This window comes from Protopterus annectens, chromosome 13.part0 (genome assembly GCF_019279795.1).
Source record: "Protopterus annectens isolate FY-2018-M chromosome 13.part0, PAN1.0, whole genome shotgun sequence".
Classification (NCBI taxonomy): domain Eukaryota; kingdom Metazoa; phylum Chordata; order Ceratodontiformes; family Protopteridae; genus Protopterus; species Protopterus annectens.
Window position 1 is genome coordinate 886,374,884 of NC_056747.1, and position 19,797 is coordinate 886,394,680.

The 19,797-nt window shown below is 38.4% G+C and overlaps 1 protein-coding gene across 2 annotated transcripts in view; it reads right to left on the minus strand.

Annotated features, from left to right (window-relative positions):
• LOC122787746 overlaps nt 1-19,797 on the minus strand; it is a 963,913-nt gene that overhangs the window by 450,332 nt on the left and 493,784 nt on the right. For both annotated transcript variants that reach the window (XM_044054634.1, XM_044054635.1), the window contains one exon: nt 19,387-19,511. In XM_044054634.1, the coding sequence (XP_043910569.1) occupies nt 19,387-19,511 (125 nt within the window). The remainder of the gene's footprint in view (nt 1-19,386; nt 19,512-19,797) is intronic.

Consider the following 19,797-nt stretch of genomic DNA (forward strand, 5'->3'; position numbering starts at 1 on the left):
TTTGAGCCCAAAATATTTTTCTTCATCTCTACTCGAGCTGATTTAGGCACATGGAAGATGCCTGGCTGCTATTCTTAGCAGATATAACCAGTACACCTAAGGCTACTGCAGCACAGATCAGTATGAGAAACATAAGACTGGTTCTGAGGTCAGCTCTGACACCACCAGGACCAAGAAGTATTACAGAAGGTGCTAAAGTAATGGAAGTCTTTGGGCCAGCCTGGGATGAGATGATACCCATTTCTATATGAAGCCTGACAGAGGCCCTCATAATACAATTCTAGTTAAGTCCGTTTAAGTCCTGATAGGCATACGTGAGAATGTGGAAGAGGAGAGGAAAAGCAGAGGAACAGAGAGCTCCCTCTTCAGTGCATCAGCTGCTACACTGAAGACTTGTCAGGTACAAGAATGACTTCAAGTACTAATGGGTAGTGAAAGTGAAGACTTAAGAGCTGATCCCTTGACAGATGGAGAAGGTTTCAACATCTTCATGGGGGGGGGACCACAGGAGAATCCTTCAATTTTCCCCTTTATTCTCTCTCTCTCTTTCCCATTCTCTATTCTTGTCCTTTTCTTTACCTTCAACTTGTAGCTAACTTCATCCTGAGACTTGTCCTACAAACTAATCAAGATAATACCTTTAGAATAAGTTTATTTTTGCTCTCAAGGAATAAAGCAAGGCCGAAAGGCCCTACAAATCTCGCAGAAAGCCTGGAGGTACTCTAAACCCAGGCACACCACACATAAAACGTGTCTTAGGACTGAATTTAGTGCCCTCACTGTGAGCACGTCTTAGTAGCCACAACCCTGTCCATAAGTACAAGACTAACGGACTAACACAAATAAGATTCACAACTGTGGGACAGCTCTGCATCCTACCAATTGTAACTCCCTCGCTCCTTGATAAAAAAATTAGAAAACATTTCAGTCGCATTCACCTTAAGACTGAAGCCAGAATCATCCTTCAATACCCTTGGCATTCAAAGATTATACCAAGGATAATCTACTAAACCTAAGTGATGACCTGGCTAAATTTAAATATTCCATTTCAACTCAATAATCCCTTTACTATCAAAGTCTAGATGCTGCTCTCCACTTCTGGAGTAAATACAAAGCCAAATTCAAAAATAAACCCTACCGTGGAACCCAAAAATAAACAAACAGGGTATATAATAAAATAACGCACATAAAATGTATATTAAAAAAAATCTCTTGCTAAACTTAATAGGGAAATCCAGAGCTGATCTAATCAACCAAAGTCAGTTAGTAGATAAACTGCCATCCACACAAAGGGCAAACAAAAAAAACTTTAACTATGTTAGATACCTTAGAAACAATGCCCAGCAGTGTGCAGAGCTAACAGCAAATATCACATATTTACTCAAACCCAGAAGACATAGCCAATCTATTAGCAGATTAATTTAGCTCTACCCTCACCCCCCCCCCCACTACATTCCCAGGTCTCGTATCTTATACCTATACCCCCCTCAAACTTCCCATGAACAAATACTCAAGGTACTATCCAGTTCCAAGAGCATGGTTTCTGTGGGGCCAGATAAAATGCCATGCTGGCCAGTATCAAACATGACCTCTCAAGACCCCCTTCAGAGATTTTTCAATGTCAGCCTCCAAACAGGCCTTATGCCAGACGAATGGCGGACAGCAACTGCCATATCTCCTGCATAAAGGTGGAGTTTCAGTGGACTTGGAAATTCAAGACCAACAAGTCTAACCAGCCTCATCTGTAAAGTTATGGAAAGGATTGCTAGGAATAAATCAAATAAGGGCACAGGTAATCTACAATCTCTTGACCAAAGCCAATTCAGATTTGTTGAGGCTGTCCCTTGAGCTGTCCTACAAGGCAATGTATGTATGCTGGCTGTCTTTGTTTTTATTTACTCTGTACTTGCTCGGGTGAACCCTGCCCTCAGTAGTTGCCGCTTATCACCAGACACCTAGCACCCTCTTAAACTCTACTTACCTTCTCCATTCCCCCTATTATTCTTTAATCGTCAGTGTTATCTGCACCAGCTGACCATCTCTGCTCCCTGCTCTCCCACCCAGTACCCTATACACCTCTGTATACCTCCTCTCCTGCCCCTGGTTACCTCTTTCTTACTCTGTCCCCGAACCTACTCTCCATCCCCCAGTCCTGTGCCTGGCCCCTGCTTATTCTACTCCTTACACACCTTGTATCACTGTCCAACTTCCCAGCAACATTTTTTTCCCTCTACTTCTTTCTCTTCTCCTCCCACCTAACCGCTGCAGCAGATACCTATGGTCAACACACTACTGCCCGTCTGCTGCTTGATTTTGCTCACTCACTAGCTCGTCTTTACCTCTCTCCATCTATTCTAGTACAACCTCAACTGTCTGCCTTACATGGATGATTGTCTCTGAAGGGCGCTGTATCCTGTCTCTGGCTCACTCTGCTCTCCTACCCTACCCCCATTCCCACACCCCCCCATTTTCATTTGATTTATACCTAGCCTAACCACTTCCCCCTCCCAACCACCCTATCCCCTTCACCTCCCACAATCCCCTGCCCTACCTCACTACTGCTCCTTCCCTCTGTCCACTCCTCCCAGGAAGCAAACTCCTCCCCTCTACTCTCGGCTTATTCCCATCCCCTTCAAACTCCCACACCATAATAAACTACCTTAAACCCATTCTCACCTATACATTCTCTCAAACTCCTATTCCTATCCTACAACTTTACCTCCTTAAACTCACAAGTCATATAATTCAAATCACCCACTCTCCCACACTCTTGCCCCCTCCCTCAGTACCAACTTATAGTAACATAGGCCCTCACCTCTTCACTCACTCAACCTCTCTTCTCTCGCCCTTCAAACTCCTACACACCCACCAAGCCAAAGCCTCATTTCCAAAATACCTCACAACTATTAAACTTACTTTCCATCTACTTCTACTGCGGTGGTGGTGCTGCAGTAGCGTTGTTGCCTCACAGTAAGACGTTACCCTGTTCGATTCTCAGCTAGATCATCTTCTGTGTGGAGACATGCGTGAATGGGCGTGCCTTCGTTGAAGGTTGTGCATCAGGGCCAGCAACTCTGCACATAAAAATCTACTGCCAATCATTAGTGGACCGGAGTTCCGCTGTGGCGACCCCTAACCGGGAAAAGCCAAAAGACACAACAACTTTCCATCTACTTTACTCCATCACTCACATAAAAATGCGGACATCCACCCCAACCCAGGACCCATAAATTGTAATGCAAAGCACATGCTATCTTCCACAAATTCCACTACCTCTCCATCATATTCTCACACACATCCCCCTCCATCCCTTCCAAAAATCCTCCAACTCAGATCTACTCCTTTTAAATCTCAACCTCTGTAGCATCCTAAACAAGTCCAATGACTTACATGCTACCCTATCCAACTACTCTCCAGATATAGTGGTGTTAACTGAAACCTGGCTAAAGCCCCACATTAAGGATACAGAAATTCTAACACCAGACTACAACATTATACACATGGATAGGCTCAACAAAACCGGTGGGGGTGTTGCAGTAATGTTTAAAAAAACCTCTAAATAACTCAACTGAACCATATGCCTCCCACTATTCCCAACTCTGAATTATTACTCACCCACCTTGAAATCAACCCCAATAAAGGAATAGTTATTATAGCCACCTACCTCCCTCCTGGCAACAACCTCCCCAGTATCGAACACCTACTCTCTTGGGCATCCACTGAATTCACCCAAGAAACATTTATTCTGGGAGACTTCAACTTAGATTGGCTCTCCTGTACTACTAACAACCCATCCAACTTTATTAATCTCTTCTCCTTCACCCAGACCATAAACTGCCCAACTCGTATCAATAAACACTCCAACACGCACTCTACTTTAGACTAGATCCTAACCAACAGACCCAACCAAGGTCACTTAGCCGGATGCCTACCAGACACCCTCAGTGACCACTACCCAACATTTCTCTATAAAAACGTGTTTACCCAGAAAGTAACATTATTTACAAACACATTACTACCAAAAAACTTTTCTCCCTCACTACTTTCCACCTACTACTACAGCAATGTAACTGGGCCCCTCTACAATTAGACGATGCAGTTCAGTACTTAAATGAAACCTTCCTTCCTACACGCAATAAGCTGGCCCCTACTACATAAATTAGTGTTAGGACCAAGCCTCCCCCATGGTTGTCCAAAAGTACCAAATTGCTAATTCAAAGCAGAGACAATGCCTGGTCAAAATATCATACATCTAGGGAAAACTCAGACCTAACCAACTATCAACAGCTAAGAAACTTAAAAAAAAAACAAAAAAAAACAAATAAAAAGTGACAAATAAGCATACTTCCACTCCTGTCAGCAAAAAAAACCTACACAACCCCAAACAATTCTGGCATTGTAGCAATCAACTCTTAAACCCGGGTCAACCCCCCCCCCCATCCTCCTCTAATAACACTGTCCTCATAGCTACCCAGTTTAACACACAATTCATCAGTGCAGTAACCTCCTTCTGGACAACCAACCAGCTCAGCCACTTACCGTCCCTAGCCCCTCTATAGTCAGTCACAATCCCCTCTTCTTCACAACTGTACAAACTAACTACATAAAAACTCTCTTGTCCAAATTCAAACCAAGCTGCAGAGCTGCTGACAAACTCCCTAATGAATTCCTGAAACTGACAGCCCCTGTAATTGCATATCACATCTTAATACTCATCAACCACTCTGTCAATGAACAGTATTATCCCATGCATTTGGAAAATATCTCGTATTATTCCACTTCATAAAGGTGGCCCATCCAAGGAAAAACTTCCGCCCCATAGCAATCCTCTTCCCCCCTTGCAAAAATCCTAGAGAAATGCATCCACAATCAACTTTTAAACTACTTCCTTAACAACCTACTTTTCAACTCTCAGCATGGTTTCCTGCCAAAGAACAGTACTAGTACAGCTCTCCTTGCCTTTACTAACTCCATCCACCAACACTTGAACAAAGGACAACAGGTCACGTCTATTATTTCTAGATATGTCTAAAGCCTTCAACACAGTGTCCCACCAGCTCCTTCTTAAACTATCCACCTATGGCCTCATCTCACCCGCACTAACCGGGTTCCACAGTTATCTTTCTAACCATCAACAGGCCACAGTATGGGACACCTCACTCTCCCCACCTCACTCTCCCCACCTCTGTGGAAGTCCCCCAAAGTTCCATTCTCAGTCCACTCCTCTATCATATTCACCAATAACCTCTGGACAACAGCCCAGCGTGCCTCCATACTTCAGTATGCTGACGATTCTACCCCTATCTATTCTGCTCCTTCCATCCTAGATCTCCAAATTAGAATGCAATCTGCTTCTCAGGACATCAAATCCTAGCTCTCACAACACCAACTCATTTTAAATCCCAACAAAACCAAAGTTATAGTATTTAGCAAAAAAACGCCAAAAATTCACAAATCCCGCTATCCGTCACCTCTGCTAATGGTACCAAAATTTCCCCCACTAACCACACAAAACCTCTTAGGTATTACCTAAACAAATATCTCAAATTTGACGTTCATATTGCCCAAACCATCAAAAAAGTCCACATCAAATTAGGTAGCCTGTATAGAGCCAGACCATTCCTAACACCCAATGCCAGGCTTGCCACTGCAAGCACACACTTCCTAAGTACCTTCTCTGTGGTTCCACTGTCTTTACCAACCACCGGAAATCAGACCTCAATAAACTGCAATCATGTTACCATAAAATTACTAAATTTTCCACCAACCTCCCGCTCACATTCCATCACTGCTCATCACTTTCAGCATTAAATTGGCTACAGCTACTCAACCTTCTGTCTCTCAATCTAGCCTTAACCCACAAAATAATCTACCATCTCTGCCATATCCTCCTTAGTTCAACCATACTCCAACCATCGAGCTCTCAGATCCTCCAACAATCTTTTACTTAGTCTTAAGGTATCCAAGTCCCACAACCAACATGGCGATTCCCTCTATCACAATATAGCCAAACTCTGGAACTCCCTCCCAGAAACCTTAAGGAACATACCCTCACATGACTAACTCAAAGCACTACTAAAACACCACCTTAGCAGCCACTGGCTATGCTCCTGTAACACCCCCTGCTTAAACCCCCTCTCCTCTCTTGTTAGCTACTCTCTAAACAGTCTCTCCACCTGCTTCTTTTGTAATTTAGTTCTACTTCCACAAGGTACCAAAATAAACCAGTAAATCAGTCCAAGGCACCACAAGACCAAGAAAAACCGGAGTTCTTGTAAAATCCACTTCAATATAGACACATGAATGCACACATTAAAACCAGCGTTTTCGTTTAAATCACTTCATCAGATGTGGGTCAGAAAACAAATAATGCATTTTATAATCCTCTTAAGTAAATTAACCAGTGAGAACCATCCAATTAAAAACATCATGAATGCTCATGAATATTCATATTAAAACCATGCATACAATAAAAACACTACAAACCATTGAAACCATTGCATAAACTGTTCATAAATGTTTAAAAACAGTAAACTACATTTTACAAACTTAGAAAATACATTAATGAATTTATAAAACCCTTACAATGCTTAAATATATTAAATAACTAAAATAAAATAATTTGTTAAAATTAATGTAAAATGATTTATTAGCACACTCTAGTGGTGAAAGTCAAAATTACATCTCAATGTGAATGTGAAAGAAAGGGAAAAAGCAGAAAGTACACAATTGATACCTTATTTTGTTATCTTACAACTTAGCTGCCCTTAGTTTCAACAGGGGTACGAGGGAGATACTCTCATTTAAACCTGGAGGGGATGTAGCTTGAAGTGTTATTTGCCACCTTAGCTCTTTATATTCTATTTTCTTTTCTCATTGTCCCCCTCTAACATCTTTTATGACCCCTTCCAAAACAAAAAAGGAATAATTAGCATTGACACACGTTAAAGAATGTTTAAAAAGGGTGTTTGTTTCCTTTCCTATTCTGCATATCATACAGATGTTTGTATATCCTCCTTTTTAGCTTACGTTCAGTTTTGCCCACGTAAAAGGAATGACCTACCTCACACAGAGCAAAATAAATGAGGCCATTTGAATCACAATTAAAATATTATTTACTGCTTAAAACCACATTTCTACTATTTAAAATGACTTCTTCCTTATTCATTATAAACCTACATTGTGATCACTGCCCACATTTGTGGGTACCAACTTTCTTCCTACCATTTTGTCATTTTCTAAGGCATTTTTCACACTTTGTGAGTTTTTGTACACAAATTTCAGTTCTGTATTGGTTATTTGTTCCAAATCAGTGAGGTTTTTAAATTTGTCCCACTCATCACTGATGATTCTCCTGTCTACTCCACTATTAGCATTATATTCTAGCACCATTGCTTTACTAAATTGATTCTGCTGTGAGGAGTCAATCCAATGGTTCTCAACTAAGGGCTGACCAAGGATAGGTTTATATTTGTCATTTCTACCTTCCTGTACTTGTTTTATAATTTCTTCAAGAAACTCTTTTGGATAACCCCTTGCTGAAAACAATTCCTTAAGAAAATTACACTCATTCAAAAAATCATTTGTATCGGAGGTCATACGGCTTTGCCCTTACATATTGCCTTTTTACAATATTTCTCTTGTAATGAGATGGGTGAGCACTGTTGTAGTGCAAATATGAGTTAGTGAAGCTGTTTTTTCTATGCACCTTTGAATTAAACCTGTTATTTTCTTTATATATTTCTATATCTAGATATTGTAGCTTTTCACCAGAAACATTGAAGGTAAATTTGAGAAATGGGGTAGTAGTATGTATAAAATCAATACATTCCTGAATTCTGTTCTTATTGTCCACCCAAAAAATGCAGATGTCATCCAGGAACCTCTTATAGAGGCTCCAACAGTTCTTATACATAGAGTCCAGTACATATTTTTCTTCCCATTTGGCTAAAATTAAATTAGCATAAGTGGGTGCACATGCAGCGCCCATCGCCACTCCTCTAACCTGTTGGTACAATTCTCCTTTAAAATAAATGAAATTGTATTTTAAAACTAATTCCATCAGGGTAAGGCACACCAACCTATCTGCCCGGGACATTTCTGTCTCCTCAAATACAATTTCTTCTAACATCTGCATTCCTTCAGAATGGGGAATGTATGTAAAGAGGTCAATGACGTCAATTGTAATAAATGTTAAATCTTTGAACAAACCATTATGTACACTCCTAAGAAGATCCCAAGAATCTTTTAAAATATTTTTCTTTTTCAACCAAATATTTTTTAACTTAGAATCTACCAGTTTAGCGAAAGGTAGTGTTTTGGACCCCTCAGCTGAGACTGTCTCAGTGGGGGGTCCCTTTCATTTTTATGGGTTTTGGGTATTCCAAAGATTGTAGGGATCTTAAGTTTCTCAACCTTTAGATAGTTATAAGTACTGATGTCTATTAACCCTTCCATTAACAGGTCAGAAAGAACCCCATCTATTCTACTATAAGAAATGTTTACTTGATTTCTTGATGCACTTTCATATTTGTCTGTGTCCATAAGTATTTCTTTCATCTTTCCTTCATATATTACAGTGTCTATTAGTACCGTTCCCCCCACCTTTGTCTGGTTTCATCACCCTTATGTGTTTATTCAATCTAAGCTCATCCAAATTAACTTTTTCAATTGTGCTTATGTTATTTTTATAATTAACTTTTGGCATGGCTTTTCTAATTTCAGATTCTAAAATCCGTTCAAAATTACGGATCTGGGGATGTGTAAAGGTGGGTTAATAGTGCTTTTTCTACTAATGGGCCTGTTAATGTTGTTCATTTGACCGAACATTAAACCTAAATTAAGTGTTTTGGTGAACAGTTTCACATCAGTGTTTTAGTTAAGTCACCCTTTCTCTGGGGAATAAATTTCATACCCTTTGACAACAGACTAAAGTGTTCATCTTTTAGTTCAATTTGACTAAACTTTAAAAACTTGTACCTATTACTTTCATCCTGCCTGATAGGGTCATAATGTTCATCTAAGTCAGGGTGGGGTGTATTAACCAATTCTAATACCTCCCCCTCCCTCATTTTTCCCCTCTCTGAAAATGTTGTTGATAATAGTTACCATTCTGTTTTCTGATAAAGTTTCTCCTTCGTTAAAACCATCAAGTTCATTAACATGTTCCCCTATCTGCACCCTATCTTCACCATTCTCATCCATTGCATTGTTCTCATTCCACTCATAATTCCTAACGTAGTCAAACCTATCATTTGTTTTAGGTTTAGGGTAACTAGTGTTATGGTGGTACTCGTAAATGTCCCTTTCTAATTTTTTAATTTTCCTCTATTAAATCTTCACATTTAGAATCAACCTCATTCCTTATGACAAAATATTTTTCTTTTTCATCAGGAATTGTGAAAATTAAATAATTTTTAATTTGTTCATTCAAAACATCAATTTCCTTGTTAACTTCTTTCTGCCTATCATTGTCCTTAATCACGGCTTTTAATATTTCTAACCCACACCTGTTAATATTTCCAAAAGTTCTTTGTGATATACACTGTCAGGTAATACATTGGGTATTTGTAAACCCTCAAAACCATAGGCACAATCTCTTCCATTATACATTGTCTCAAATATTCATTTTCTATGTCAAGTGTCCTATACTTTAACAAAAGTTTGGACATTTTAGTTAATTTTACTCTATAAGAATCATTAATTTGTAAATTAGTACCTGTTTTGTTGATATTATTGTCCTTAACTTTAGCTGAAAAGCTCACTTGTAACCAGTCTAAGTCTACATTCCCAGTATTTAAAGCTGAAGCATAATTCCTTGAATTTTGTCCTGCAGGCAAGGATGAATCATTCCTGCCACTGGTAGAACCCAGATCACCCCTTAAAATAGCTGGGGCCAGTAAAAATTCATTGCTGTTAGTTCCATTTCGCCTGTTATTACCAGAAATGTCTATTTGACTTGAATCTACTTTATTCCCATTATTTTCGCACCGTTTTGAACTGTTCTGGCTCTGGGCTTCCTGGTTCCGCCCACCCAGTCCTCCTGCAATCGTTTCCATCATCAACTGGCTGAGAGGAGTGACGAGATCAATTGCGTTAACTGACCCAATCAGCTTTCTCGTTAGTGTGACGTCATCACTACCACTCCTCCCTTTTATCTCCGAGCTAGATTCACAGTCCATAGCCAAAATAAACCAAGAAAATTTGAAAAAACAGCCACAAGGTACCAACATAAACCAGTAAATCAGTCCAAGGCACCACAAAACCAAGAATAAGCTGGAGTTCTTGTAAAATCCACTTTAATATAGACACATGAATGTACACATTAAAAAACAGCATTTTCGTTTAAATTTCATCAGATATGGGTCAGAAAACAAATAATGCCTTTTATAATCCTTTAAGAAGTAAATTAACCAATGAGAGCCATCCAATTAAAAACATCATGAATGCTCATGAATCTTCATATTAAAACCACGCATACAATAAAAACACTACAAACCATTGAAACCATTGTATAAACTGTTCATAAATGTTTAAAAACAGTAAAATACATTTAACAAACTTAGAAAATACATACATGAATTTATAAAACCCTTACAATGCTTAAGTATCTTAAATAACTTAAATAAAATAATTTCTGTTAAAATAAATGTAAAACGATTTGTTAGCACACTCTAAAGAAGTATTTCAAAAGATGAATGAAATACTTATGGACACAGACAAATATGAAAGTGTATCAAGAAATCAAGTAAACATTTCTTAAAGTAGACTAGATGGGGTTCTTTCTGACCTGTTAATGGAAGGGTTAATAGATGTCAGTACCTATAACTATCTAAAGGTTGAGAAACCTAAGATCTCTACAATCTCTGGAATACCCAAAACTCATAAAAATGAAAGGGACCCCCACTGAGACCGACAGTCTCAGCTGAGGGGTCCAAAACACTACCTTTCGCTAAACTGGTAGATTCTAAGTTAAAAAATATTTGGTTGAAAAAGAAAAATATTTTAAAAGATTCTTGGGATCTTCTTAGGAGTGTACATAATGGTTTGTTCAACAAAGATTTAACATTTATTACAACTGACATCATTGACCTCTTTACATGCATTCCCTATTCTGAAGGGATGCAGATAGTAGAAGAAATTGTATTTGAGGAGACAGAAATGTCCCAAGGCAGATAGGTTGGTGTGCCTTAACCTGATGGAATTAGTTTTAAAATACAATTTCATTTATTTTAAAGGAGAATTGTACCAACAGGTTAGAGGGTTGGCAATGGGCGCTGCATGTGCACCCACTTATGCTAATTTAATTTTAGCCAAATGGGAAGAAAAATATGTACTGGACTCTTATGTATAGGAACTGTTGGAGACTCTATAACAGGTTCCTGGATGACATCTGCATGTTTTGGGTGGACAATAAGAACAGAATTCAGAAATGTATTGATCTTATACATACTACGACCCTATTTCTCAAATTTACCTTCAATGTTTCTGATGAAAAGCTACAATATCTAGATATAGAAATATATACAGAAAATAACAGGTTTAATTCAAAGGTGCATAGGAAAAACACCTTTACTAACTCATATTTGCACTACAACAGTGCTCACCCATCTCATTACAAGAAAAATATTGTAAAAGGGCAAAGCCGTATGACCTCTGATACAAATGATTTTTTGAATGAGTGTAATTTTCTTAAGGGATTGTTTTCAGCAAAGGGTTATCCAAAAGAGTTTCTTGAAGAAATTATAAAACAAGTACAGGAAAGTAGAAATGACAAATATAAACCTATCCTTGGTCAGCCCTCAGTTGAGAACCATTGGATTGACTCCTCACAGCAGAATCAATTTAGTAAAGCAATGGTGCTAGAATATAATGCTAACAGTGGAGTAGTCAGGAGAATCATCAGTGATGAGTGGGACAAATTTAAAAACCTCACCGATTTGGAACAAATAACCAACACAGAACTTAAATTTGTGTACAAAAACTCACAAAGTGTGAAAAATGCCTTAGAAAATGACAAAAAGGAGGCAAATGGTAGGAAGAAAGTTGGTACCTACAAATGTGGGTGATGTTCACAATGTAGGTTTATAATGAATAAGGAAGAAGTCATTTTAAATAGTAGAAATGTGGTTCTAAGTAAAGGATATTTTAATTGTGATTCAAATGGCCTCATTTATTTTGCTCTGTGTGAGGTATGTCATTCCTTTTACGTGGGCAAAACAGAACGTAAGCTAAAAAGGAAGATATACGAACATCTGTATGGTATGCAGAAAAGGAAGGAAACAAACGCCCTTTTTAAACATTTTTTAACGTGTGTCAATGCTAATTATTCCTTTTTTGTTTTGGAGGGGGTCAAAAAAGATGTTAGAGGGGGACAATGGGAAAAGAAAATAGAATATAAAGAGCTAAGGTGGCAAATAACACTTCAAGCTACATCCCCTCCAGGTTTAAATGAGAATATCTCCCTCATACCCCTGTTGAAACTAAGGGCAGCTAAGTTATAAGATAACAAAATAAGTTATCAATTGTTATGTGTACTTTCTGCTTTTTCCCTTTCTTTCACATTGAGATGTAATTTTGATTTTCACCGCTAGAGTGTACTAACAAATCATTTTGCATTCATTTTAAGAGAAATTATTTTATTTAAGGTATTTAAGATATTTAAGCATTGTAAGGGTTTTATAAATTCATTTATGTATTTTCTAAGTTTGTAAAATGTATTTTACTGTTTTAAAACATTTATGAACAGTTTATATAATGGTTTCAATGGTATGTAGTGTTTTTATTGTATGCATAGTTTTAATATGAATATTCATGAGCATTCATGATGTTTTTAATTGGATGGTTCTCATTGGTTAATTTACTTCTTAGAGGAATTATAAAAGGCATTATTTGTTTTCTGACCCACATCTGATTAAGTGATTTAAACAAATATGCTGGTTTTCAATGTGTGCGTTCATGTCTCTATTAAATTGGATTTTACAAGAACTCCGGCTTATTCCTGGTCTTGTAGTGCCTTGGAATGATTTATTAGTTCTACTTCCTCTACCCCCTTTGCCATTAGCTCTCTCACCTTGTGATTAATGCTTTACTTCAGCTTCTGGTTTATTCTCTACAGAACCCATAACTGTAACAGAGCTTTCTTCTTACCCAGTCCTGCTTCAGACAAGCCCCTAGAGGTCGACACGGACTTAAAGGAAGAAACCACTGGGGTGGTCTGGAGGATCAGTGCCATGGCCTGTCTGTAAGGGTCAGTGACCAGCTCCTGGGAAGACAGTTCTAATAAAAACTCTGGATTCAGCAAATTGAAATGGATCACCAGCTTGCTATCAAATGTGATCTGGACCTGAAGCAATCGGGGAAGCCATTTAATCGCATGGCCCTTTGTAACAGGTCCCTACACAGAAGGGTACGGATACCGCTTCTGGCATTCCTTCAGCCTTTCTCACTCCAGAAATAGGATTTCATTAATTATTCAAAACATATTTGCAGAACTCCCAGCAGCACAACTTACTCCTTGGTGACGAAAGAATTTTAAAGCATTCCACTACTACCACCACCAATGACACGTCCTACTCACTGAAATAAGTTTTGCAGTGCCTGACAAAACTAAGCCACTCTGCCACGTTATGGCACATGTCACGCAGAGAAAAAAACTGAGATGTAGTTACTGTCTAGATGCAGTGTTCATCATCACACCCACTGTGACAATTTGCTGTATGCATCATAACAATGCAATTATCCCAACCATTTGGATCCTGACTCTTAAATGACTTTCTCTCTTCTTTTGCAAAAACAAAAAAATGGCTTGTCTTCCTAAAAAGGGCAGTCTTGTTCAGGCAACACCAAATGTATTCATGCATATGTAATGATCTCAAAAGCCCACTGTTTAAGGAGCTGAATAAGCTAACAGGGTCTTACAGATACCACCTTAAACATAGAAGAATGCTTTATTCAGAGTACCCAGCTATCATTAACAAAATAATTAAAGGTGGCTTACACTCCACTTCTTGCAGTTCCTATCAATTTTCTGGCAGAAGTTATAACTACTAAGCAAAAGGCTTTCATGATAAAAACTTCTTTCAGCAGAATGGACAGATTCAAAATACTGCAGTGTTTAACACAAAATTAATGCCACCCACTGGTGAAGCATTACTCTCTGGAGACATTAAGTGAACGTCAAATTTCAAGTTAAGCTTGATCTCTCTCACTAGAGCTAAATGTGCAGGCTTAGCAAGCAGGCAAACAAAACAAACCGTGATACTAAAAGTAATCTTATTGAAAGTCCTTGTAGTAAGAAAATGCAAGTAATCTATACTACTTGAAAGGGAAATTAAAGGAGAAACTGCCCAGAGTAAATGGGTTTCTTTCGGCACAGGCAGGAAACCTGTGTGTCATAATCATACAATGTGAAGTCTTCATGAAAGAATATGCCAATCTAGCTTCATACAGAGAATCCAAGTAATCCTGAAGTCCATGAGAGCAAGAGCTGTACCACTTACTGACAGAATATTTCCTACTGCTGAGCTTCTTGGTTATTCTATTACTTGCACTGATGCATTTAAAGCTGACATGCTACTAAAAGGGTTAACTTTCTAGGTAGACAGGCACAAAAGATCTGAATGCACTACTTCATACTACTGATGACGAGATTCAGAAACAGAAGCAGACATCAAAGAGGAGACATATATGCCCTTCTCTGCCAGTCTGGAGCTCCAGGCATCATAACACCTGTCCTATCACGAATTCAAACTTGTTTATCTTCTGATAAGAACTGTTGTATGGAAAGCATACAAAGCTTTGACACAAAATGTAAAGACAAGGACAGAAAGTCATGACTTGTGGTGTTGCTTCTTAAATTGCATGTTGGAATCTTGGAAGCTGAGCACGCTATTGAGCAAGGCCATAGTTAAGGTGGTGAGAAGGAGTCTGCTATTTCAGGTACAAGCTGTTAAGAAGGGCACAACTGGCACTACAAAAGATGTGTCGATCACTTACTGTAGGTCAGTACTGCAACTGTTGCTGTTGAACACACGTGGCATTACTCAGTTAATTGGACTTGTAAGACACTGCTTGAAGTGCAAGTCAGCTACTGTAACAAGGAGTGAGTATTAGTAAAGACAACACAGTACACTATGCAGAAGCACAGCAGCTCTGGTCCTCAACTAACTGTGTGGGACATTTTTGTTTTGCTCTTCAACTCTTACTGACGTGAGTACCAACCACTGCACAGGTGCTGATGCCAGTAAACCCTGACAACAAAGGAGCAGAGACTGCATCCGAGACACAAAAGGCATCAGTGAAGGGATCCTAGAATGGTACATGCCAAGAGCAGTACTGTTAAATTAGCAGTGCTGGTTAAAATAATACTAGAGGGGGTGACACTGGGGAAAAAGTGGTTCCAGAAAATAACACATCCTTGTTGAAAAGGAACAGGTGAGGGAGCTCTTTACCTCTGATCTTGGATCTTCAGAAGTGCCTCTGGCAGCTTACCATAGTCAATGGTAACAAGTGAAATGAACAAAAACACTTGATTGAGAAAACCACTTTATAAAGCAAAGCTTTCGGGTAGAACCCTTCTTCAATACTAATACATAGAATACAAACTCTCATAATTTAAATACAGGTCGACAGTGACATGACCAGCAGCCCAACAAAATCATGTGACAACACCATTATAATCACAAATCTAAGGACATAATAATGTAACAAGTACAGATATAAAATTATCTTATACTATAATGCATGTTAAAACACATTTTAGAAACACAATGAAAGCATTAAAAAAGCATTAAAAAATATATATCATAATTTAGTATGCTGTAGTTTAACCAATACAGGTTTGATGCTAACCATATTATTTAAACCTGGAGGGGAATCAGAGGCAAGTCTAAGAATCCATTCATATTCCTTAATCTCCAGATAATTGTTGCTATCACCACCTCTAAGCGTGGGGTAGATAGCATCAATAGCCCTAAACACAAATCTATGCTCACTACCACAAACAAGTATATGTTTGTACAGCGCATTTCTATCATAACATCTCCTAATTTCCGATTTATGTTCAGTAATGCGCTCTTTTAGTTTACGAGTGGTCTTCCCTACATAAAAAGAAGAACACAAGACACAAGTAGCTAAATAAACCACAAAAGATGAATTACAGGTTGCAGATACTTTAAATCTATAGATTTTACTACTAACAGGATGTTCAAATGCACTACTATCATTATTAATAATATCAGCACAACATGCACAGTTAAAACACTTAAAAGTACCAGGGTTAGCTGAAATAGACATAGGCAAGGGTTTACTAAAGTCCTTATAGCATAACATACTTTTTAGGGTCTTCATATTTCTATGTGCAAAGGATGGTTTATCACCTAAAATACCCTTTATTTCAGCTGATGCCATAAGGATAACCCAATTTCTCTGAATAATTTGTTTGATATGACTCGTCCTTACATTAAAAGAAGTAACATATCTAACAACTGACTTTAAATTTAAATTATTATTTCTATTTTTATTTTCATTTTTATTTTCATTAGTGGCCAAATTATACATGCCTTCTAAAAAGGTTGGTTTCAAAGTTGTCTTCCTATCCGCTATGATTTTGTGCCTCACACTTGATAGTAAGTGCATATCATACCCACTAGATATTAAATCTTCTAACATCTCATCTAACTGCAATAAAAAAACAGTATCATTAGTATTTAACCTACTCACTCTACTGAATTGAGATGTTATGATACCCTTAAACACATGTGAAACATGCATACTATTGTAGTGGATGTATCTACCATAGTATACATCTTTCCTATGTACACTAGTATGGATAACGCCTTCACATAACTGCAGCTTAACATCCAAAAAAACTATAGTAAGTATTATCAGATGCTTCCATTTTAAATTTCAAAAAATTCGTAGCTGAGTTCAAATAGTTCAAAAAATCATTCAGCTCATTCAAACTGCCATCCCATATCATAAGACAATCATCCACAAAACGTTGATAAAAGCATACCTTGCTAAGAAACTGATTCTTATCACTATAGATGTTATTTTTCTCCCACTGATAAAGGACCAAGTTGGCATAAGTATTAGCTACAGAGGTACCCATAGCTACCCCAGTGAGCTGAAGATACAAAGATTCATTGAATAAGAAAATATTATGAGAGTTTGTATTCTATGTATTAGTATTGAAGAAGGGTTCTACCCGAAAGCTTTGCTTTATAAAGTGGTTTTCTCAATCAAGTGTTTTTGTTTTATCTGTGTTTGCAGTTAGTTGTTGTAACAAGTGAAATGAACAAGCAACCAACCTGCAGTTAAACTAGATATGCCTAACCACAATAGGCTGCTAGATTAGTGGACTCCTCAATTATTTAAGCAGAAATCCTGACAGACTTTGCAGCACTAGAAACAGCTTCCATAAGCAACATTTACTTTACATAAGAATCTGCCATTTTAGAAACAAGTGAAGGAGAAAGAGAAACCTGTTTAGGTAAAGATTGTGGTTTCTTTAACTTGGGAAAAGAAGTCTAGTTGGCTTAACCGGTTAAAGACTCTTTACACTGAAGACTGCATGCAAATTTTCTTAACTAATGAATGTTATGAGCCAGATGGCTCTCGGACTAAAAATGTACAATCAACAAGGTTTGGAATGTGAGGTTTGCCTTACCTCTTTTTTCTACACTTGGGTCTACTGGCCTGGTTAAAATACTGGCAAAAGGAAAACCTGAAAATCAAGTGATATGTCCCTCTCATCTAGATAAATAAGGGACAGCACCCGTCTGTCACTAGCTGCAATACCACACTTTCTAAATGAAAGCATGGACAGACACTAAAAGAAAACACCCTAAGCCCAATAAAGAAAACTAATCCTACCTAAAAAAATTCACTCTAAGCTGTTTCATGAAATAAAACAAGCACAAAAACAAGTTGCAGCAAGAGAAAAATAACCCTACATGAAGCATGGCAGAAAAAAGGAAGAGTCTAAAGAGTCAAATATGCATGCTGCACAGTATAAGGAGAGAAGGATCCTGGGAATCTAGAAAATGTTTATTAGCCAAGTTGTTCTAATGCCTGTGGCAATGATCCATCTGGTTACAGAAGATGGACCTCTTCCTATCATATCAAAATATACAGTCCAAGCACAGGACAGAATTTGCCAGCGCCATCTGCAAGGCATGCTAGAGCCTCCTCTCAGGTTAGTACTCTTCCCACATTAAAAAAATGTAACAGTAATCTTACTGTGAAATCATACAGCTCTAAGAGTACACACACAATTACAGCATTTTCTCAAAAAACACAATTTCTGCTGCAGTACAGGCAGTCATCCACCATCCTTCATGCTCTTGGTGTTTATAGTTTTGGGCTGTTTACCATTCTTCACCAGCTTCTGAGTATAATTATGGCATAAGGCCCCAACTACAATCTAAGTCTGATCAGAGTCTTAGGTGCCTATTGAAGCTGGACTGGTGAACATGAATGACAAGTGTGCTGTATGCTCACCTCTTCATGGGGGTGGGTGGCTGTGCTGTGGGTGCAGCCACCTTGCAAGACCTGGGCTGGATGAAAGCTACTACTACAGCAGAACAGGTACAGGGGGATGCACTACCACACAGGTGGGGGGCATCTTCCTCTCAGCACCACTGCAAGGCCACCTAGGTAACCATCCTGCACACCAGTGGGAGGAAGGGCCAACTTAAAACAAAAAATCTACATCACTGCAGTATGACTGAACCCCCCCCCCCGTTTCACTGCTCCTCCCCTTGCTCCAGTGGCCTTCACAGCTGATGGCAGGTGATCCTGTTATTTGATCGTTCACTGAGCAGCCTGCACACTTGCACCAGCAACACAGGAGCCAGACAAATGCAAGGAAGTAATTTGCTTGAGAAGCACCAGAAAATCAGTTACCACTGACAATGAAAGTACAGTAACATCATCATTTTTAATAATCTCAGAAGTGATTCTTCAACAAGACTGAGCTATACAAGCAAACCAGTCATATGATCAAAAAAGTTAGTGGACTGCCAGCTGCAATACAAAAAAATAATGACATGAAAAGGGAAGAAAAATAGGGTAAAACAGGATACATTTGTGAATGGAAGTGTATAAACAGTAAACAAAAGTAAATAAAAAGCATTAAATACTTCATTTAAAATTGGCATGTCACTGTTTCTGACTATGCCCAGCCCCTGACTACTCGTACAAATGCACATGTATGTAGAAAGAGATTCCCTTATTTCTATAGGACAGCAGCATGCTTACATCACTGATGTTTTCTCTTCCAGACTGTACTTCTACTGTTATAACACTGTGGTAAAAAAAAAAAAAAAAAAAAAAAACTTAGGATGGTGAAAGCTTCTCTAACCAAATTTCTCATTTCCTTACCCACGAAGTCATAGGCAGAGATGGTAATGTCAGTGAGCGTTGTGGTGCATAGATGTTGATTAGATCCAGTTCTCTAAACTTCTCCCCAATCAAACTCAGTGCTTTGTCAACCTGCTGCTGCGAACCTGTGAATAAGAACATTGTCTTAGCAATCTTAAGCAGACATTCAAGTTTACTTTTAGGATGACTGTCAATTAGCTTAGACAAACAACTGATATGGTGTGGTGTGCAACATTTAATCTGTGCAGAAATCTTATGCAGGGAGTAAATCCCTGCATTTCCTCTTTTAATATATATCCTCCCCCCCACATATGCATACAAGGATGGAAATGGCAGAGACATCACAAACATCTATTCTTACCATAGAATAAACGAGGAAAACGAGGAAGCACAGCAGAACTCTCTATCCAA